This window comes from Labrus mixtus, chromosome 13, assembly GCF_963584025.1.
Source record: "Labrus mixtus chromosome 13, fLabMix1.1, whole genome shotgun sequence".
NCBI classification, from domain to species: Eukaryota; Metazoa; Chordata; class Actinopteri; order Labriformes; family Labridae; genus Labrus; species Labrus mixtus.
Genome location: NC_083624.1, coordinates 10,703,657 through 10,723,916, shown reverse-complemented (window position 1 = coordinate 10,723,916; position 20,260 = coordinate 10,703,657). Strand labels below are relative to the sequence as shown.

The window sequence follows — 20,260 nt, the reverse complement described above, 5'->3', positions numbered from 1 at the left end:
GTCTGCAGAGACCCTGTCCTCTGACTGGATTTTACTGTTCTGGTTTGTTCTGGTTGACTCGGGACGTTTGTGGGCGGAGCTGGTGTGTTTCCTCCAGCCAATGACAGTGCAGCAGGTGAGTTTAGGAGTGGATACAATTCAGTGATTGGACGTGATTCAAACCGGTGAATATGACGGACGAGGACGTAGCAGCAAAGAAGAGAAAATATAATCGCAGTGAGGAGAAACACCAAGCGGATAAAGCTTGTGCTAAAACGAGGGTGAACCTTGTGTTGGCTTTTACCGGTGGACGTGGAGTTGGTCTGCTTCCTGTTGGACAGGCAGGTAGCACAGAGTGTGTGGTTCTCCAGTCCAGAGGCCCGGGTTCGAATCTGACTTGTAGCCCCTTTTCTTGCATGTTGTTCCCCACTCTCCTGTCTCTAAAACTGGAGGCATAAAAACCCAAAATAGTAAACATGAAAAAAGTGAATTGTTGATGGCTGAGCCTTTAGGCATACCGGCATTCCTGCCAATGAGCTTCGGCTCTAAAAATGATCTACAAACACTTTGGAGAGCGGTAATACCCGTCTACTACGAACAACATGTGACACTGTGACGTCCTCTGCATTAGGTGAGAGGTTTTACAGACTGATAATGTTCTTTAAGAATCCCAGAAGGAATATCAAACACTTCTCTTTGTTAGGGAAGCTTCATCGTGGAGACAAACAGGATTTACTGTACGTATATTTCAGGGATGGGGGGAACAGAGAGCCATCGGTGTATCTCAGCAGGTATAATAACCCCCCTCTCACACACACACACCCACCACACTGCAGAGTCTCAGCTCCAGCTGATTGTCTTCTTCAGCAAGAGGAGACAAGCTGGGAGAAAAACGCTGCTGCAGGACGACCTCGACCCCCCAGCTCATCACCAACACTTAAAGCCTATTGTTTACTGAGGGAGTCAGACTGACACACACACACACACACACACACACACACACACACACACACACACACACACACACACACACACTGATACCCGCTCTAAATGCTTGACCCAACCCCTGGTGGCAGGTTAAACACCAACATTGTTCTGCGCAGCCTCACCTCATCAGAGCTGAAACTACTTAGGGATGCAATTGAAGTGTGTGTGTGTGTGTGTGTGTGTGTGTGTGTGTGTGTGTGTGTGTGTGTGTGTGTGTTCCTCTCTGATTGTGACATGGCGTCTGTCACATAAGTACTTTTATTTAACTTTTCGAGGACACTCACGCATCCTGATTGACAGACTTCTGTTCATATATTTTTTATAAACCTTTAAAGCTCTGATCGCTCTGTCTCCACATTAACTCAAATCAAACCTTTTATTTCTTGGCTTTGTTCGCTGCATTAGAGTTTCCGTTTTGACCTTTTACTATCTCTGTCCTGTCGTCCTTCAGTTGGTCTTTGTGTAATGTTTAGTGTGTTCATGTTTGATTGTGCTCTGCTCTCGTGCTTAATAAATAACCTCAAATTGGATTGCCTGCTGAGCGGTTCAATGACTTCAATGAAGCTAACCACCAAAAACCCAAATCCACAACAGTCTCCCTACTGTGTAATTCTAGTCTTTTAGACTTTAGAATCTAAAAGTATTATTAGTTCCTTTCTGGAAACATTCCTGATATTGGGTTTTAACTGGGTCCTTTCTTATTATGGAAACTATAAATATAGCCGAGCTCCTTCAAAATGGCCCCCCAGTTAGTAGAGTCGGTCGTCTCTCAATCGGTAGGCCGGGGTTTCGATCCCCAGCTCCTGCAGCCACATGTCTGATGTGTCCATGGGCAAGACACAGCAGCCGCTACCATCAGTGTGTGAATGTGTAGGTGTGACCTGCGGTGTAAAAGAGCTTTGAGTAGTCAGAAGACGAGAAACAAAATATACAAGCTCAAGACTCCTCAGGCGATTTCCTTTTTTTCTTTCTAAATGTTGATTTTTGCACAGCCTTTAAATGAGAACTGGTGGTTAAAAAAACAGTTTACCTGACCAGGCAGTTTGTGAGAGAAAACCTGTGCTACAATCAGTGTCCGAGTGTAGTGAGCGCACTCGCAGGAGTGACAGCAGTGAAGCTGGTGGTTTTAACTATGACACAGGGCGCTAATGAAAAGTTGATGCTGTTGCAGAATCACTGGACAAAACCCAGCAGCAGTAGTAGCAGGAAAACGATGTGAAATATGAAGTTAATTTATTTTAAGGGGTGTTCTAACCGGGCCAAAGTGGGCCAGCGGAACTTGTAATCAGTTGGCACAGAGTCTTTCTAATCGTTTCCTAGGCCAGTTATAATATCGAGCCCAGTTTTCTGTGTTAGCAAATTCCAAAGCAAACACCTATGACCTCTGTTCATGTACAGATATAATTTCACCGCTTGTTTAGGTAATTTTCCTCGTTTTCTTACATTGTCTTCAGAAACAATGAGGAAAGTAAACTTCAGGGACGGTGGGATTTCTCAGTGCGGGGTAAAGCTGGACCATGCAGCTTCCAGTTGCTCTAATGTTGTGGGAGGAGAGAGAGGTGCTGGCCGAGTTTCTGTGTGAATTACTGTCACTCTTATTAGCCGCCCCTGTGGCTTTACACACACTTATAATTGATTGGCCGTTTGGAGGGAGGCTTGGCCGTGCTACAGCGTGCATGTTTGTGTGACTGTGCAGAGCCATAAAAATGTCTCACAGAAATAATGTCGTGCAAATGAAAACACACACTGTTGTTGTTTTTTTAATTCACAAATTTTTAATTCACTTCAACACTGGATGGACTTAAGATTTCATTGGAACTGCATTTGAGTCAAACCCTGATTCCTGTCAAACAGAAAAGCACAATATCATCGTACGGAACGATCACTGAAAAGGTCATGTTGGAGTGTAGCAGCTGATCAGGACAGTCAGACAACAAGACTCCATCCAGTCTCAGATATTGTTTTGAACATATCTTAGATTTTTTACAAAACTGCACCAGACATAAAAACCATAGAACAGGACGAAGACACGGGCTGTACCCGACTCTGAACTTTGTCAGTCGAATCAAATACTCAAAAACTCAATTATTTCCAGATCTGTGTGATTTGGAGAGGATACCTCTGAGGTTAATTTGGTTTAAACACAGAAGGAATCATAAACTGAGCAACTAGTAACAAGCTAGTAGCAGCTCAGCTTGTATCCTCTACTGAGACCCTGTGTCTCCCTGGGCCTCGACAGGTGTGAAACTTCATTATTTATTCTTTACAAGTTTTTGTTTAGTGATCATCATAATCATTGATTGATTTCCATCCCCCAGAAGAGTTGAGCAACTAAAAACAGTCTTTCAGCAGCTCAGCTGGTAGCCCAGTCTGACGCCTCTAGTCTGCCGCAAAGCATTTCAGAAACAATGATATTTACGTAGGGGAATTTATCCCTCGTATTTACCTGTTTTAATCACCAGATCTGTTAAAAAAGCTAGCTGTAGCTCAGCCTGCGGACCCTCTGATGCCTTGTGCCTCCCATAAAACAGCATTGTAAAAAAGCTGACTTTTCTCACATTGAAATGTGTTTACAGAGTTTATCAAGGTTTCAGTGAAAGACCTGTGTTTAAAATTTAGCTCTCACCAAAAACCTCGTAATGGATAAAAACCTAAGAATAAGTTTCTGTTTTTAGCGTGTCATGCTGTTCTCCAGCTTTACTGTGAGTTCAATAACGCAGCTAACAGAAGTGCAGATTCGACTGACAAAGAGAGGGTCTACTTGGGGATCTTTTCTACATATGATCCAAATGTTAGACTTTGACAAAGCAGCCCTAACAAATCCTTTTTTTAAATACTCGTGATTTTATTTTTCCCGTCACAATGAATCGAACTGATTTCATGGCGTCGTCCTGAAGAACAAAAGAAGGAACAGCACTTTTCTGATCCTCCACACTGGCTCAAACACTTAAAGTCACTCAGCAAAATAAAAAATAAAAGTATATCAATAACAATTTATCCCGTGTCGGGTATTTACAGACATCAAAAGTGACGAACAGAGTCAAACTTGCCACTTTTCTTTCATGGCTCAAAAAAGTAGATTGTCATCGACATCGGTGAAACAGCAAAGTTTCACTCTCTTATTTCTCTTTTTAACAAATCTTATCTATTATTTTTTTTGGAAACTGATAAAAAACTGGAATAATACAACATGACAGGATTTTTTTTTTTACACCCAATAACACTCAGTAACTGCTTCTTTTTCCTTTCCTTTCACTCTTATCCTCGTCGTTCGGGGCAAAACGCTCTCAGTGTCTCTTGTTGCCCGACGCACCGCCCAGCTCTGAAAACCAATGTTTAGAAACCATGGAAATAAAAACTAAAAATAGCACGGAATGACAGCAATTCTAACCATAATAACAACAATAATAACAATAATGATAATAATAATCATGGATAAAGATAGCAATAAATAGGGTGGGTGAAGTTTAAGTGCGGGTAGGTGTGGTGAAACACAAGACTGTGGGCTTCAATTAGAGAGAGGGAGAGGGGGGAGATGGAGGGAGGAACTACCGCTCATAAAGTGACTGATTGTTTGGTTGCTGAATCTCCGCTCTGTCTTTCCTCTTCTTGATATTTTTTTCTTCTCTGCGTTAAATCGGGTGTTTCCAGGATTGTGGGTACGCCAGCCCGAGTGTCCCTTCACGCCACATCCTCGTGATTTGTCTCAGCCGTCCTCCTGCCAAACTGCCCATGAGAGGAGAGGCAGGAGCTGAGGCTTTAGTACATCACATCCACAGTGTCTTTGTGAACAGTAGGTGCTAAGAAGGACTGGTAGTGATTCTGGAGTGTGTCAGTGAGGCGATGATTTCAGGTGGTTTTCTTCTTTTTTTTTTTTTTTTTATGAAATGAAGCTCAAAGTGTTGTCTCTCATCCACGTTCTCAGGCAGGCAACAGCATTAGCAACATCAGTGTGTGTCCTGAGGATTTTATAGGATTGTAGAGGTCTTTCAAGTCCCCAGATCCAGTCTATAAATATTAATCTTTGGGGCGAATTCGACCCAGCATGTAAAGGAGGATGTGTTATGTGACTGTGCTCAGATTTAAAGATGAGGCCGAGCAAGTCCGGCCTTCATGGAGTGGCTTTCCAGGTGAGTTAGGAGTCAGATCTGTGACGATTCTAAATGTAGAGATTTGATTGATGTGTCTTGGTTGGTTGGAGGAATGAGCAGCGAAAGTCTTACCAGTTTTTTAAGAGTTTACAAGTGAATCATTTTGGGGAAAACTGTCTTTCACAGTTGCACAACCACTTCTGTGTCACAGCACTGCAAACCTGCTGAGGTAATTCACTCCACATGTCAGGTTTTCACAGAAATCTGTCTGAGATTGTCACTATAAAGAGTCTGTGCAGTATGTTAGTCCAATGGATTCTTATTTTATTTTGTGCCTACATAGGTATTTACTCTCACATAGTTTCTATGCAGCCACATCTCCTTCCATTCCCAACCAGTCACTTGTTTCTTTTTCATCATCGACATTCTTTATCCTGTTTTATTTTCTCCGTCCTCTCCTCTCTGTGAGTCAGTCTCTACCTCTGGTAGTCAGCCTGCTCTCTGGGACTGGATGAGGAGCTCCCTGGAGCCAAAGCACCTCCAGGTCGGCTGTGCCCCTTGTCTTCCTCTTGAGCCGCGTTGCTCCCTGAAGACGACTGGCTGGAGTTGGAGCTGGAGGAGGCCGGCGGCTGATTTCCTCCGCTGCCCTCTGTGGACTGATAGATCTCCTCCGCTCCGTCCTCGCTGGACTCCGGGTCCTCTGATCCTGAGAGCAGCTCCTCTTCTCTATACTCGCTGACGTCCACGCCTCCGCTGGCTGCAGCGCCCTCGCCCAGCTCCTTCAGGCGGCCGTGGTGCTTGACGTGGTAGCGCTGGTTCTGGAAGAACTTGATGATGGTGTGTTTGGGGAGGTCAAGCTGAGCGGACAGGGTGTGGATGGCCTCCTGATCCGGGTACAGACCCACATCCTGGATGAAGCTCTGCAGGATCCCCAAAGCCTCCAGGGAAATCTAGAATAAACAAAACCAGGATTCAGAAAGTATACAACGACTGAGAATCACATTTTTAAACCAACTTATTTCCAAAAATCATTGATATATAGGAGGAGTGGATGTATCCACCCAACGTAGCATCCTGATTTGTGGCCTACCAGTTTGAAGCTGACAGTTTGGCACTTTGGACCATTATCATTTTCGTTATAGTGAATGGATATACATTGCCAAGTTTCTCTCCTGTTTGACAATACAATACTTTATTGTCCCCCAGGCAGACATTTGTTGTCACAGCTTTCAATAGTTGGTACACAGATAAACATATATGATAACATAATACGGGAAGCCACCTATAAACAACAGGAAGAAACACATAGACAATGAAAGAGGCCAGTCAGTGTGGAAGCTTGTTAAGAGCTTCAATAGCCGATGGAACAAAGCTCCACTATGATATTCAACCATATTTAAAAACAGAGGCAGGAGCGAGAGTGTTGCAACTACTACATTATCGGGTAATGCTAGGGCAAGTTTAGCTGGCAAGCTGCATCCTTAAAACTGTCATATCAATAGGAATGCTAATTTTGGCCTCCAAGAAATAGGAATTTACCGAAAAGAAGAATTCCACACGTCGCCTTGGAAACAACTTGACAATTTCAGGTAGACACACGCCCTGAAGCATATCACACTTCGTCGTCTATTTTACTTTAAGCGGGACCATAATGTCAGCCCTATGGTTACGGGAAACAGTAAAACTAGCCATTGAGACCATGATCACGTTGGAAACTTTTCCTGAGGCCTTAAATCAATTTCATTTCAACTGTTGGAGTTGTCCCCTGCTGGCAATTAGAAAAAAATGCAGCCCCAAAAACTTCTGAATTAGCTTCACACTTAAATCCAAATGGATGCATCAATGATTCATATACAGTCTTTTGCAAAAATCACAAATAAATCACTCTCAGTCCTGATGAATGAGCAGAGAAAGAAGTATAAGTTTACCTTGGTGCGTGATCGTGGCTTCTTGTTGCTCACAGCACTTCCTCCTGCTCCGGGTGGACATCCTCCTCCCGTAGCTCCACACCCCACAGCCTGTGACACCTCCTCGTTCACCGGGGCAGATAGCGGCTCATCTCGTATTGGGGACAGCCGGTGCTCCTTCATGGGGGTTGGGGGTGGCCTGTGAAGAGCCTGACGAGAAAGACAATAGATCTGATTAATGGGGCACAGTGACCCCTGATCAAGACTGCAGCCTGGAATTTATTTACAGTTATTAAATAAATAAAAATGAATGATGACAAATCTTAAATAAGTCACCAAAAATACATCAGAGCTTGAACTTTGAAGCCAAAGTTGAGGCATCCTTTGAATTTTCACATTGATAGCGTCAGTTTGTGAATTTTGCCTTTTGTGATAAAAAATGTAAAGAAAACTTGCAGATGGCCATGAAGATCTGACAGTCTACTAAGTTAGATTTTTGTTTGCATAATCCGGTTTGAATTTGCCCAAAGGGGGCGCTGCTGGCGCAGTGTATGTATGGAGGCTATAGGCAAGGCAAGGCAAGGCAAGTTTATTTATATAGCACATTTCAACAACAAGGCAATTCAAAGTGCTTCACACAAGACATCAAAAGCATCATGACAGAGGAAAGAAAAGAAACATTAAAATAGAAAATTAAAAAATCACTGAAATTATTAAATCTGAAAATATGTTCAAATAAAAATAATTCAAATGAAATTAATTAAAATAAATCAAGTAAAAATATAAAAGAAGTTAAAAGTTACAGTGCAGAGTTACAATTTAAAATCTTATTAAAATTGTTTAATGAAAGACAGGCAGTTTTCTGGGAGTTTGTTCCAGATATAGGGAGCATAGAAACTGAACGCTGCTGCTCCGTGTTTGGTTCTGACTCTGGGGACAGAGAGCAGACCTGTCCCAGACTCTGAGTTTCAAACGAAATGGTCCTCTGTATTATTGAAATACTTGTATCAGTTATTAAGGGTCTATTGTCTGAAGCCCGGCTCAGACTGCAGGATAACCTGGCCGATTAAAGGTCAGATTGTAGGCATGTGAAGTATTAAAAATATATTCAAAGAGTGACGATGATGATTGGCCATCTCTTATCAAGAACTTTAAGGGTGAACTATTTCTGCAAAATAATCAATTATTTGTTTTTGTTCATCACTTCTTCTAAGATCAAAATGAAAACATAATGTCCTGAGTTTAATCTGCAGCAGACATTAATCTCGTCTGCACATCTTATAAAACATCCCTAATATCTCCTCGCCCGGCACACAGTAGCTTCTTCAGGGTGACAGAGGGTGAGAACAAGTGTTTCACAGCTCACAGATTGTCACGGTATATTAACCTGCTCCAAGGCCATGCAGGCAGACTGTTTTCTATCCAGTGTACCTTTGACCTAATGCTGTGTGTGTGTGTGTGTGTGTGTGTGTGTGTGTGTGTGTGTGTGTGTGTGTGTGTGTGTGTGTGTGTGTGTGTGTGTTTGAGATTAGCTCCAGTAAAACGTCAACTACCTGTCTGCCAGGAAGTCTCTTTACAAACTTAGGACGCCCCATCACTATTTAACCAGCTCATTCAAAAAAAACTAAACAAAACAAAAATCCGAGAGGACAGAGTGGTGACAGAGGAAAGACAAAGTCATGTGTGTGGTTCATTAATAATGTAACCAAATCAAATCTGTGTTTTGCGATGTAAATCTGAGTATCGTCTGCATATTAAGATACGCTAATTTGAGTAATGTGAAGAGTTTGAACAGAAAGGACTCGAGAACCGAGCCTTAGGTAACTCCAAAATCCTTTTCAATTGAGTAGTTATGAACAAGTAATTACTTTCTTTATTATTTATTTCTTAAAATCTAAGACAAGTCATCAGGAGAGGAATGAATCCATCTAAAAATGCAAGCAATGTCTCAATTGCACAATGGTACCCAAACCTTACCAAAGTATTTATGCAATTGAGAACGTGTGCAGGAGTTTGTCAAATATGTTAAAGGTCTAATTACTGAGAAACATTGAGTGTAGTTTGTCTTGATTTGGGAGAACCATGAATATATTTTGCAGCTCGTTTGGCACACTGACTTTCCTCCCCACAAAGATAGGGCAGCTTCTGATGGATAAACTCAGGATACACATCATTAGAAAGCCTCTCTTAAAACTTTATATTAGTTATTTTATATAAGTGCAGTAAGAAGTGAGGTTCACTCTTGACTTGTCCTCGATGACTGAGTGAACAAAGCCTGGCCTCTCCTGGTAGCCAGTTCTGCCTGTGACGGCCAGACTGTGTCCACTCAGTCTGTACATCGTCAACCTCCCCCCCCCCCCCCCCCCCTCTCTCTCTCCCCACAGTGCAGCAGGTCTGCAGAGATGGGCCAATTACAAAGCAAGATCATATTATTGATTTGTAATTTAATTTGTTTAGTTGTATCCTACTTTTGTAAATATTTACTCGTCTTTTTTGTGCACGAGTTTTGTTTGAAAATAATTAAAGGCCCGTCTTGTATGGACGCCTGTCCCGAATAAAGGCAGGGCCACATCATAGACTGAAGGAAATAAAAGGTTGGGCAATTGTGGTTTTAAGTTCTTAAATAATTTCAAATTTCAAATCACTTGATTTGTGTTTCAGCCTGAGAAATAAAACTCAGGTATAAAATATTTATGTGTACATATTTTAAGGTCTGATGATAAGGGAGAGCTGCAAATTTAAACATAGAAAATCCAAATCTTTTGATTCATGGTGCACGCTGTTTATTAACTCGGATAAATAAATATGCAGAGGAAACAAAGAGGCACAGACACATTTAGACACAGGGTTTCAGAAAGACCACATGAGACGGTCTAGGAAGAGAGCAAACTGGAGATTATAAAACAGACAATGAGGGCGGCTGTGGAAATGTGTTTGTTTTTCTGACGGGTGGAGCAGCTCTCCCTGAACGGGGACGGATCCTCTGGCTTGTCAGGAGCGGCGGGAGGGCTTTCTGACAGCAGCGACGAGGGCCGGACGAAGTGTTGGGAGGGAAAGTGGGGCTTCGGGTTGTTTGTCAGGAGGTAGTGGCTGTTGTGAGAGCGTTGCGGTCGTGTCCCGCCCGCTCGCTTTAAGAGCAGGGAGGGGTTCTTCCCACTGGAATGCCCAGCTATAAATCTGTGGTGCATTAAAATTAAAGGACCCACATAAAGATAATAGTCATTCGCTTTTCTCTCCCTCTCTTCAATAATAACAGGGTATTACTTAAATAATATTGAGGGCAGGCCAGACCATGAAATTGCTCCGATTTCACTCGCAGGGGTTTTATTTTCGGTAGGGGGGGATGACCAATTTACAGGAATTCAGAAGGTTTCTGACATTTTTCTCCCTTTCCTCCCACATAATCTGCTTTCTGTTTCACACAAAGTCTTTTTTTTTAAAGAACAGACTATGAGAAAACTGGAACAACAGGCCACAACAAAAATATATTTAGCCTCTTTGCCCTAATGAGGACCACACATCAGCACCACAAACACAAACTCACTCAGACACTTAATAACTAAATTGTGGGTAAATGATGGAGGGGGGGGGGGAGCTGACGTCTCCCACCCTTCATCATTTCTGAGCTTATTTGACTCGACAGCAAGGACTCTTGGATCAATCACCCCACACACACACACACACATGCATGCACACATAACGGGGCCTGGTCTCCCTCATGCACTAATGGTGATGTTACCGAGCAGAGCCAAACACACACACACACACACACACACACACACACACACAGGACCGCCTGGCTCCTTCAGAGTTCATCTCGTTCTCTCGTCCTATAACTCCTCTTTCATACCTTAAATTCTCCTTTTTTTAAAACTGTCTTCTCCTCCTCTTCAGCCACACTTTAACACGTTCTCCTCCCTCCGCCTCCTCTCTCCTCACCTCTAATGCATCAGGACACTAATGAAGTGGGCCCCTGCCAAGCCCACATGACTCCGCATCCAAATCAGCCTTGAACCGGTGGATGCCAGGAGCCCCTACCCCCCAGCATACCCTCCCTCCATATTATTCTTCCTCTTCTTCTCCCTACTTTTTACACCTTCAGTCCGATCCCTCCTACATCTCTTGTACTCTTTGACCTCTACTGTCCATCCGTCTCATCCTGTTAATCAGTAGACGGCAGATATCTCTGGTTACAGTCGGGGACTGCCTCCCATACACTAGAAGACCTTGAAACAACTTTACAAGGACTTTAAAAGACTAATGTCTGACACCCTCTGACATCTAAACACAATGTGTCAGCGACTCACAGAGTTTTAAAATCACTGTCAGGGACTTGGCCAGAGGGGTGACATGGGCCCCCCTTGTGATCTGATTGATGCCACAACAAATCCTAAACTATGATTGGATATGTTAGTGCTGTCGATATGGCAATATATGGTCATGTGCTCCTTGCAAATAATACACCTATCGATGTAGACGTTACAGAATCAAGATGGCTGCAAAGCTGTGAAGACAGTTTTAAAAGATAATTGGCCAATGGTGCAGTTCACAATCACGCCATACCTCTGGGATTAAAATATTTTAATGGATCTCTAGGATCTCTGAGGACCTGAATGGAAGTGTTTTAAGTTGTAGGATCCTTAATTTGCCTCTGCTGTTCTCAACAATGAAGAACAGCTGTTGTAGTGAATTCTGCTTAGGACACGGTCTCCAATGTTTCCCCTACCATTATATTAGGGGGCGGCCCGCCCCCAAAACGCCTCCCCCCCCCCCCCCCCCCTTGATGGTCAAGTTCATTTTATTTTCTATATAGCACCAGATCACAACAGAAGTCATAAGGATAACTTTCCTATAGAACAGGTCTAAACCTCCTCCTTTTATTAAACAAACTTAATAGCCTTATGTTATTTATCGTATTTACACAACGCCATGTCATTTCTGTCTCTACATGGTCGCGCGTTTACAATTCTCCTCTGCTCTCTGTGTCGTGCACGCCGGAGTTTCGCCCCGATGCACACACACACACACACACACACACACACACACACACACACACACACACACACAGAGACACTTGCGCGCACACAGGTGAGCACACTCTCACCAGCAGAGGCCTGGGTGTGTGTGGTTGTGTCTGACGGACGCACACGCAATAATAAAAAGTCCGTAAGAAGCATCAGAAAATAAAGCAGTCGGCTTAGTTGACTTTGGACTTCTCTGGGCATGTCTCTCTCTGCCGTTACTCAGGGGATGCGCTGTTAGCATGCTGCATGCAGGGGTACTCAGACAATGAGAGATGCATTCAGGTGCGCTGAGAAACAGGAGTTGCAGGAACAACTCGCAGGACCCCACCCCCCGCCCGCCACCCCCCCCCCAGAACTCTAAACACTCGTCTCTATCCAAAAAAGTCTGGACACGCCTCTGGTCACAGACTCACATTTAGCAAAGATTGGAGATCTTGCAGGGTCACTAACTGCTGGACTACAACTAGAGCAATTTAGAGATTATTTCCCATCATGCACTAGGTGGGAATTTACAACCTTGTGAGCAGACACACTACATGATGCCTGGTGGTAATCAGTGTCTTGTTCTTGCAGCAGCAGCAGCAGCAGTAACGCGACCTTTCAGTGTGTGGTGACATAAAAACCAGGTGATAATCATTAAACTCATCTGCTGCGTTCAGTAAATATGATAATAAACTGCTAAACAGCGAGCATTAGTCATATGTCGCACAGAGCAGACTTGCACCCTGGGGACATTTCCACAAAAACGCAGCCACACCCCTGCACGTCACCGGACAACAAGCTCTCCAGAGTTAAAGACAGAAAGAGTTTTTAACCTTTTTCTTCTGATTCTTTCTTCTCTCAGGGATAAAAAAAAAGGGCTCAGTAAAAGTGAAGGGAACGGTGGTTATGGTGAAAACGACCGCCTGTTTAAGGGCAGTGGAAGATCATGGTCATCTTTAAAAGAAGACTCACAGTACTCGGTGAAGGTCAAAGAAAAGAAAATCTGACCATAACTAATTGACATGTGTGCTATGATACAGTTTAAAAAATTGTTCTGCTGCTTGAATTAATTTATTACTCACAAGGATACAACTTCTTTTTTTTTTTATATTTTTGGGCCATTTTTGCCATTATAGGATAGGACAACTGAAGAGAGACAGGAAGTGTTGGAAGGAGAGAGTAGGGAATGACATGCAGCAAAAGGTCGTATTTGAACCCGCGACTGCTGCGACGAGGACTATAGCCTCTGTACTTGGAGGGTTCAACATAACCATTAGGCTACTGGCGCCCCACTCCTCTTATTTCTTAAATGTTTACTCCTCTACATTTATTTAAAAACTTTAGTTTATTTTGAACATCTTTTTTATGTGATGAATCATTCACTTTTACAGTCTAACACATTTCTCCTAATGTCACTCTGACTCCAATTTAACATGTGGCTCTTTTCACCTCCCTGTCTTTGGCTCCTCCCTAGGGGCGTGTCCAGACTTTCCTAACTGGGGTACTGACTTCTGCAGGGGTGGCCTGATGTTTGTGAGCACATAAAGGCAAATTTATTAAACCATTTTTTACCCTTTCTGTCCCCACTTATGGTACATACTTGTAAATAACACAATTTGGCGACATATATATTTGCCGACATATCGTCTTTGTTTAATTCTTTAGGGACTCAAAAACAAAGTTTTTTCTGCAAAGTCACAATTTTAAGTGCTAAGAAATGTGCACGCAAACTCATGCACGCTGTCTTAAGGCTCAAATATTCTCGCTTTTGAACCAAGCCTATGCAAAGACAGCCTGCTGTATCGTTTTTCCTTGGCCATTTTTATGCAAAGAGAGCAAAGTGTTTATTTACAACTGAAAGATTGTCCATTTTCCTGCAGAAATCAGACAGAATAGTTGATTTGTACTCATGTCCCGCCTCTGATTAGGCAAATAGCCAATCATAGATTTGGATTTTTGGGGTGGCCAATCAGATGTCAAGGGGGACCCATACCACCCCCTCTGGATAGGCCCCTGCTCCTCCCCTCTTTGACCGTCACACTTTGGAAGAAACTTCACGTCACCTCAGAGCAACACAATGCAGCTCCGCTCTCCCCACAAACCACAAACACTGGAGCCATGCAGCCGGACCAGCGCTTCCACTACCATGATTCAATTATCCTGCAAAACTTTTTCTTTCTCCACCTCTTCCGCCTCTCTCTCTCTCTCTCTCTCCACGTAGCTCTGTGAGTGCTGCAGTCGAGTGAAAAAGTTTTCTTTTAAACGTAAATCAAGGCAAATTACGGCACAGAACTATGAAAGAATTATACAACATGAAATATTCATCTTCTCCTTAATGAGCTCTGTTCTCCTGGGCCCCTCACTGTGTGTGTGTGTGTGTGTGTGTGTGTGTGTGTGTGTGTGTGTGTGTGTGTGTGTGTGTGTGTGTGTGTGTTTGTGTGCGATGAGGGAGGCAATGTGTGACCACCAGAGACACCATTAACACAGAGATAAATATGTAATGAAGGAAAAATCACTTTTCTGTTAGTTTTGTGCATGACTTCACCTTTTCCTGTTAATTAGAACTTGTTTTTTTTATATTTTGCGCTTTCTCTCTCCATCTGTCTGTCCCGCTGTGTCTGTGTCTGTGTGTGTGTGTGTGTGTGTGTGTGTGTGTGTGTGTGTGTGTGTGTGTGTGTGTGTGTGTGTGTGTGTGTGTGTGTGTGTGTGTTGTATTGGAATAAGTGTGTGTTCTTGCAATCCATGATTCAGGCTCAGGGAGTAGATGAGTCACTTCACATTTTCTTTTTTTCTGTTTGTAAAATAATGTTTCTTTGATGAAAAGCTGAACCCACGTTACACCAAGGCGAACCGGGAGAACAGCTGAGTGTGTGTGTGTGTGTGTGTGTGGTCGCACATTTGTGCACGCTCTTGAGACATTGCATTTTTTTTTCTCGTGCAGACTGTGTGTGGTATTCATTCCATTTATCTGCAATTAAACAATTAAGTTAATTGTGGTTTGCCAAAAAACTCCACCCTCCCACAATAAGAGGCCACCGGGATGCATGGGGGGGGGGAGGGAGAGAGAGGGAGAGAGAAGCGGCTTCTTTCTCTCGATGTGAAGCACACAGCGTGTAGTAAATGTAAAAAAAGTTCAAACATATAATAATTTGCAGGAGCAGCCGGGCAGTCGTTAAATTAATGACATTAAAGTTTCTTCTGCATGTCATGATGATGTTTAAATCTTTGGTTTCACTTAGAGTTCCACCTCTGCATTATTCTACGTCCTTTACACCCGGGAGTATGGTGGCCCTGAAGGTCAAATGGAAAAACATTTCACTGAACACAAATTATGCGAAAATATTTCACAAAACGCAAAAAAAAATATTTTCTGAATCGTAAAAACATCTCACAAAACTTTCATGGAACATTTTGTTTTTTTTCATTAAGTGTTTTTAAATTTTGAAAATAAGTGAAATATTTCTACGTTTTGTGAAATGTTTTCTGCATTTAATTAACCAAAAATTCTGTTTTCTAAAATATTTTTTGCGGTCGATTAAATTTTCTGTTTTTTATGTCGTATGTTTTGAGAAATACTTTGCTGTTTAATTCGATATTTTTTGTGATGAGTGAAATGTTTTTTGCATTTCTTTAAACGTCTTTGCAGCTGACCTTCAGGGCCACTGTACTGTAGACGTGAACGGACATTTTTCAACCTGAGGAAAAGCAGGAAATTAACAAAAATCTAAGTCGATAGTTTTAGATCCCCTTGAAGTTTCAGAGCTCTAAAGCGTCACGTTGAGAGCTGCGTTCTTTGACAAAGAGACAGGTCACACCATGAAGCAGAACTTCTTGGTTCTGTTCTGGGTAATGATTTTTTAAGTTTTATGTGACTTTATCTTTGCAGCGATTAAATCAGTTTAATGCCGAGGTTAAAATGTTTAAACAAGTTCTCCTCAGACGCTACAGAGCAGCAGATGCTGCGTCTCGTTCTTCACGCTGTAAAATGATAATAGTGATTATTTTAAAGCGAGATAAAAACTTAGCATGAAGGGTTGATGATGCGTTCAGCCTCAGTCCTTCATCAGGCAAAAGTAAAGCAATCAATGGAGCAGAGAGAGATCTTGCTATGTGGAACTATGTCGCACTGATCATCTCGTTCGCTAACTTCAGGAGTCATGTGATCTCTTAAAGGGCCGGTCCGCTGATTCTGCTCATTAGGATCATTCTCCAAATGACGGGAAGCATGACACAACTGGTGAGAACACCGGTGTGGGAACCTCACAAACTCTCAGAAAGTAATACGTGATGATGTCATCAGGGTTGTTTTTTTTCTTGGCCGAGGCGGGGACAGGAAGTCAGCATTACAAAATCAGGGTGTTTAGTTTAAAATGACAGAGCTGGGGTTTTTTCACCAGGCAGGGTCTGATGAAGAGAGTCTACAGAGTTGCATTATGGGAAGTGAAGGGAGCATGACTAATGTACTGAGTCCTGTCTGTGGATTCAATGGGACAAAACGCAACCAAAGGTTACCGTTTTCAACAGAAATGTTAGAAAAAGTCAGAAATGTAAACGGAACCTCAATCACATTGCAGTCATTTTTACCGTTTGTAGATTTAGTTTTGTTTAGGGTCCCGTGGTGGTTGACCCATCAAAAGGGGACTTAGCCTCTCGACAGAGTTGGGGATTAATGGTTAAAGTCAGAAGAGTCCGCCTCAGTCCTCATGGCCGCTCTTATTTATTCAGCGTTCTGTCTCTTTACAGAAACAGAGAGATTTCCACTGAGTTATTTGTCGCTGCAGACAGAGGAGGAAGGGCATAGCGGTTGTTACTTCTTGTTCTAGTCCACCACTCCTGGGGTCTCAGCCACGGTGAGCGGTCTCTCACTCTCTCTACACACACACACACACACACACACACACACACACACACACACACACACACACACACACACACACACACACACACACACACACACACACACACACACACACACACACACACACACACACACACACACACACACACCCCTTCGTCTTGCAGCAGAAATCAATTTAGCAAAAACAATAAAGAAATAATTTATAAGGGCAGACTCTGCCAAATTAGCTGTGGGACGCACTTAACTGCTAAAGCCGTATGAATAAGAGCTGCGGGGCGAGCACCAGGACCGTGTCACTCTCAGAGAAATGTGATGCTGCTGAGTTTACTGACATGCACACACACACACACACACACACACACACACACACACAACCAGCACCTACAGTCGTAATACACACAGTCAGAGATCTCCCAGAGCTCCAAAACATGCAGAAATGGCTCACGCTAGTGCCCGTACAGTCCACACGGTCCAGGCACACACGCATGACTTGTGTGTGGATTTACAAAAGCACAATCTCGAGGGCCAACTCGAAAGTGCCACCACTGCAGTTCCTCTAGTGTCCACTAGGGGCTGGCACAAAAACTGAGTCGATCTCCGTAGAGTAAGATGTTCACTCACCTGTTTAATAATATTAGGCTTAAAGTGAGGGGCGTGGCCTCTTTGAGTGACAGGTGGCAGCTGCTAGCTGGCTGCTAGGTGTCACCTCAGCTAATTCAGAAACTGAACAGGAAGAAGGTCTTACAGTAACTAGCTTAAAGGAGGCTAATCACCACCTGACATACCGGGGTCGGACATATTTGTGTCAGTAAATCGATTCTCCTCTGATGCCTGTATTCTGGGTCAGGACAGTAGTCTAATTAAATAACCTAATCGAGCTGAAACTGTTACTCCACTTGTACATGTAAACATACTATATGGTGGCTAGCTAACTGTTGGCCGCAGGCTCGGCCTGTAAGTTTGAATATTTAGCATTTGCTAACACCTAGTTCCTGAGCTCCGGCCTCTCACCCAAATATGGTCACTTCTGGCTCCAGAAAAACCAACGCGGTTGCAGCCAAAATGCCAAACTGGAGGCCTCAAAAAAGCCAGTTGACTAACCAGTTGTGTGCGTCATTAAAGGTCCATTATTTACTCGGTTTATGGGATTTACAGTTCAGTCCTTCCTGAGCACCACATTCATTTTTCATGTCTATTCTGTGGTTACTTGTTACAGATTTAGAGACCCTCTTATTGTCCGCAACACAAAGGAGAGCTCTCACATTACACACTATCAGTGTGAGAGCTGTGTGTGTGTATAAGTGTGTGTTTCTGTGCATGTGTTTCTGTGTGTGTGTGTGTGTGTGTGTTTCTGTGTGTTTCTGTGTGTGTGTGTGTGTGTGTGTGTGGCAGATGGGACACATGTGTGGTCTGTGGTGGCAGGCTGGCTGGAGCCTGAGGTCGGTGGTGGCTTCATCTGGGACGGAGGAGGAGGAGGAGTGGGGGGGTCTGAAGACAGCAACACACACACACACACACACACAGACACGAACTTACACACACCTCGTTTCCCATTAATAAATCACCACAGTGTGTTTCACCACAGCTCTTCTCCCGGTGTCTCTCGGGGTGGGGACGTGTGTGTGTGTATGTGGGGGAGGGGGTTACAACACGGACGTTATGAGGGAAAACTTTTATTTTTAGTCTTCACTGGGAGTGTTGGAGGAGCACAGGAATGTGTTAATGGTGCCACCACAGCTTCCGCCCAGTCTTCCCATCAGCCTTTAATACGCAGCTCTGAACGGGGAGGAGAGGGGAAAGGGGGCGGGGCCACAGAAGGACCCGTAGGAGTCGTGTCGAAACGCTGGACCGGAAGTTTCTGAGCTGGCCTGTTTCTGATTTACGGCAGATGGTATAGACTCTATCTATAGACTGAATGTGGTGAATGATAGAGCTGCAGGATGAGCTGGTTCGGATGCAACATGCTAAGTGTATATTTAAGCAAACTGTTTGATTTCTGTGTTTGACCTTTGAACTGTGGGTTCTCACGATACCCAAATTTTAAACTTTAATACAAATCGAGCAATATTGAAAAAAGTCTCAATACCAGGGCAACAAAAATAGAAGTCGTAGACGTCAAATATTGGATCATTTCTTGTTTTCAGTGTTCAAATATTGCAGAATAACTCCTGCACACTGACACAAATACGTTACACTGCAAGTTGCAGTTTCAGCATATTTTATGGCCTCGCTGTCAATCACCCTTAAACCTGACGTCTGTCCCAAATGATCTTTTACCAAATATGACCTACAAAAAGCAGTCAGTCGATGTAGTGTAAGTACAGAGCTGTGCTATGAGGAAGATACCGGAGTGCTCAAGTTGGAGTTTGCAGTGTGCAACCTGTTATTCCTGAAGTTTTGTGGCTGTGTGCAGACCCTCCAACCCTCCTCTGTGGTGGGGTTAAGAGCGACACATCAAGAGAGTGTTAGAAAAGAGTTGTTGGAGTAAATGTCTGAGCTCTCTGCTACTTAAAATCAATAACAGATAAGTTTTTATCTTTACAGCTGAGGATAAGAAATACTCAGACTGGAAAGGGAGACGGGGTCAGTGTGTGTGTGTGTGTGTGTGTGTGTGTGTGTGTGTGTGTGTTTTAGAGTGGGTGGGTTACAGTAATGACAGAGACCGACTCGTCACTGTGTGTGTGTCCTGCATCGATCTCCCCCAGCCCTCCTGCAGCCTCTCTACCCCCTCCTTCTTAAACTAATGGGGCATTTCCTCCAGTGCCACACCACCCAGCTACACTGTTTACTCTTCACTCTGCTGGGGCACGCACAGACACACAAACACATGTACACACACAAACACACCATGTGCACACACACACAACCAGATCAAACAGAGCAGAACGCACTCACACCAAACTGATTAAAAAAAATGATTTAATAAATGTTTGATAACGACGGGTATCATGAAACTATGTGAGAAAGTCATAACTGAAATATTTACTGAAATGAGTCTAAATGGAGACTCAGCGCCGCTGGCCAAGAGCGCAATCACACTCGACCTGTTGCCCCTCCCTCAGCCCAGTCGGGCCTGAGCACGGTCTGCTTACGTCATCACATCATAATACGACACCTTGTTTATAAGTAGCGCAGCGTCAGAGTCAGCACAGCGGAGAACAACCCCCGAGTACATGACAGATACTTTACTGACTTTGGGGTTTATTTTGAGTCATTTTGGTCAGATACGTCCTTCTGATTTCTCGGCTATGCACGGCGTCATATCCACGTTTTGTACCCGTTCTTGTGCTCGTGCATGAGCAACTGTACCGTGCCAAAGCCGCCCCCCTTTTCTTACTGTGCAAAGGAAATGACAGAGCGATGTGTACCGATGGCCCTGTGTGAGTGTGCTCTTAGTCTGGACTAAAAACAAATGTGCAAAGACTTAAATGT

The 20,260-nt window shown here is 43.5% G+C and overlaps 1 protein-coding gene across 7 annotated transcripts in view; it reads right to left on the bottom strand.

The window, feature by feature from the left end:
• Positions 1 to 2,710: 2,710 nt before the first annotated feature.
• Positions 2,711 to 20,260, bottom strand: part of satb2 (SATB homeobox 2) — a 63,749-nt gene continuing 46,199 nt past the window's right edge. For 6 of the 7 annotated variants that reach the window (XM_061053700.1, XM_061053701.1, XM_061053704.1 and 3 more), the window contains 2 exons: positions 6,986 to 7,195; positions 2,711 to 6,007 (listed from right to left, as the gene is read on the bottom strand). In XM_061053700.1, coding sequence (XP_060909683.1) covers positions 5,534 to 6,007; positions 6,986 to 7,195 — 684 coding nt within the window. In that variant the 3' untranslated portion in view covers positions 2,711 to 5,533. The remainder of the gene's footprint in view (positions 6,008 to 6,985; positions 7,196 to 20,260) is intronic. The other variant, XM_061053699.1, reaches the window with a different exon arrangement.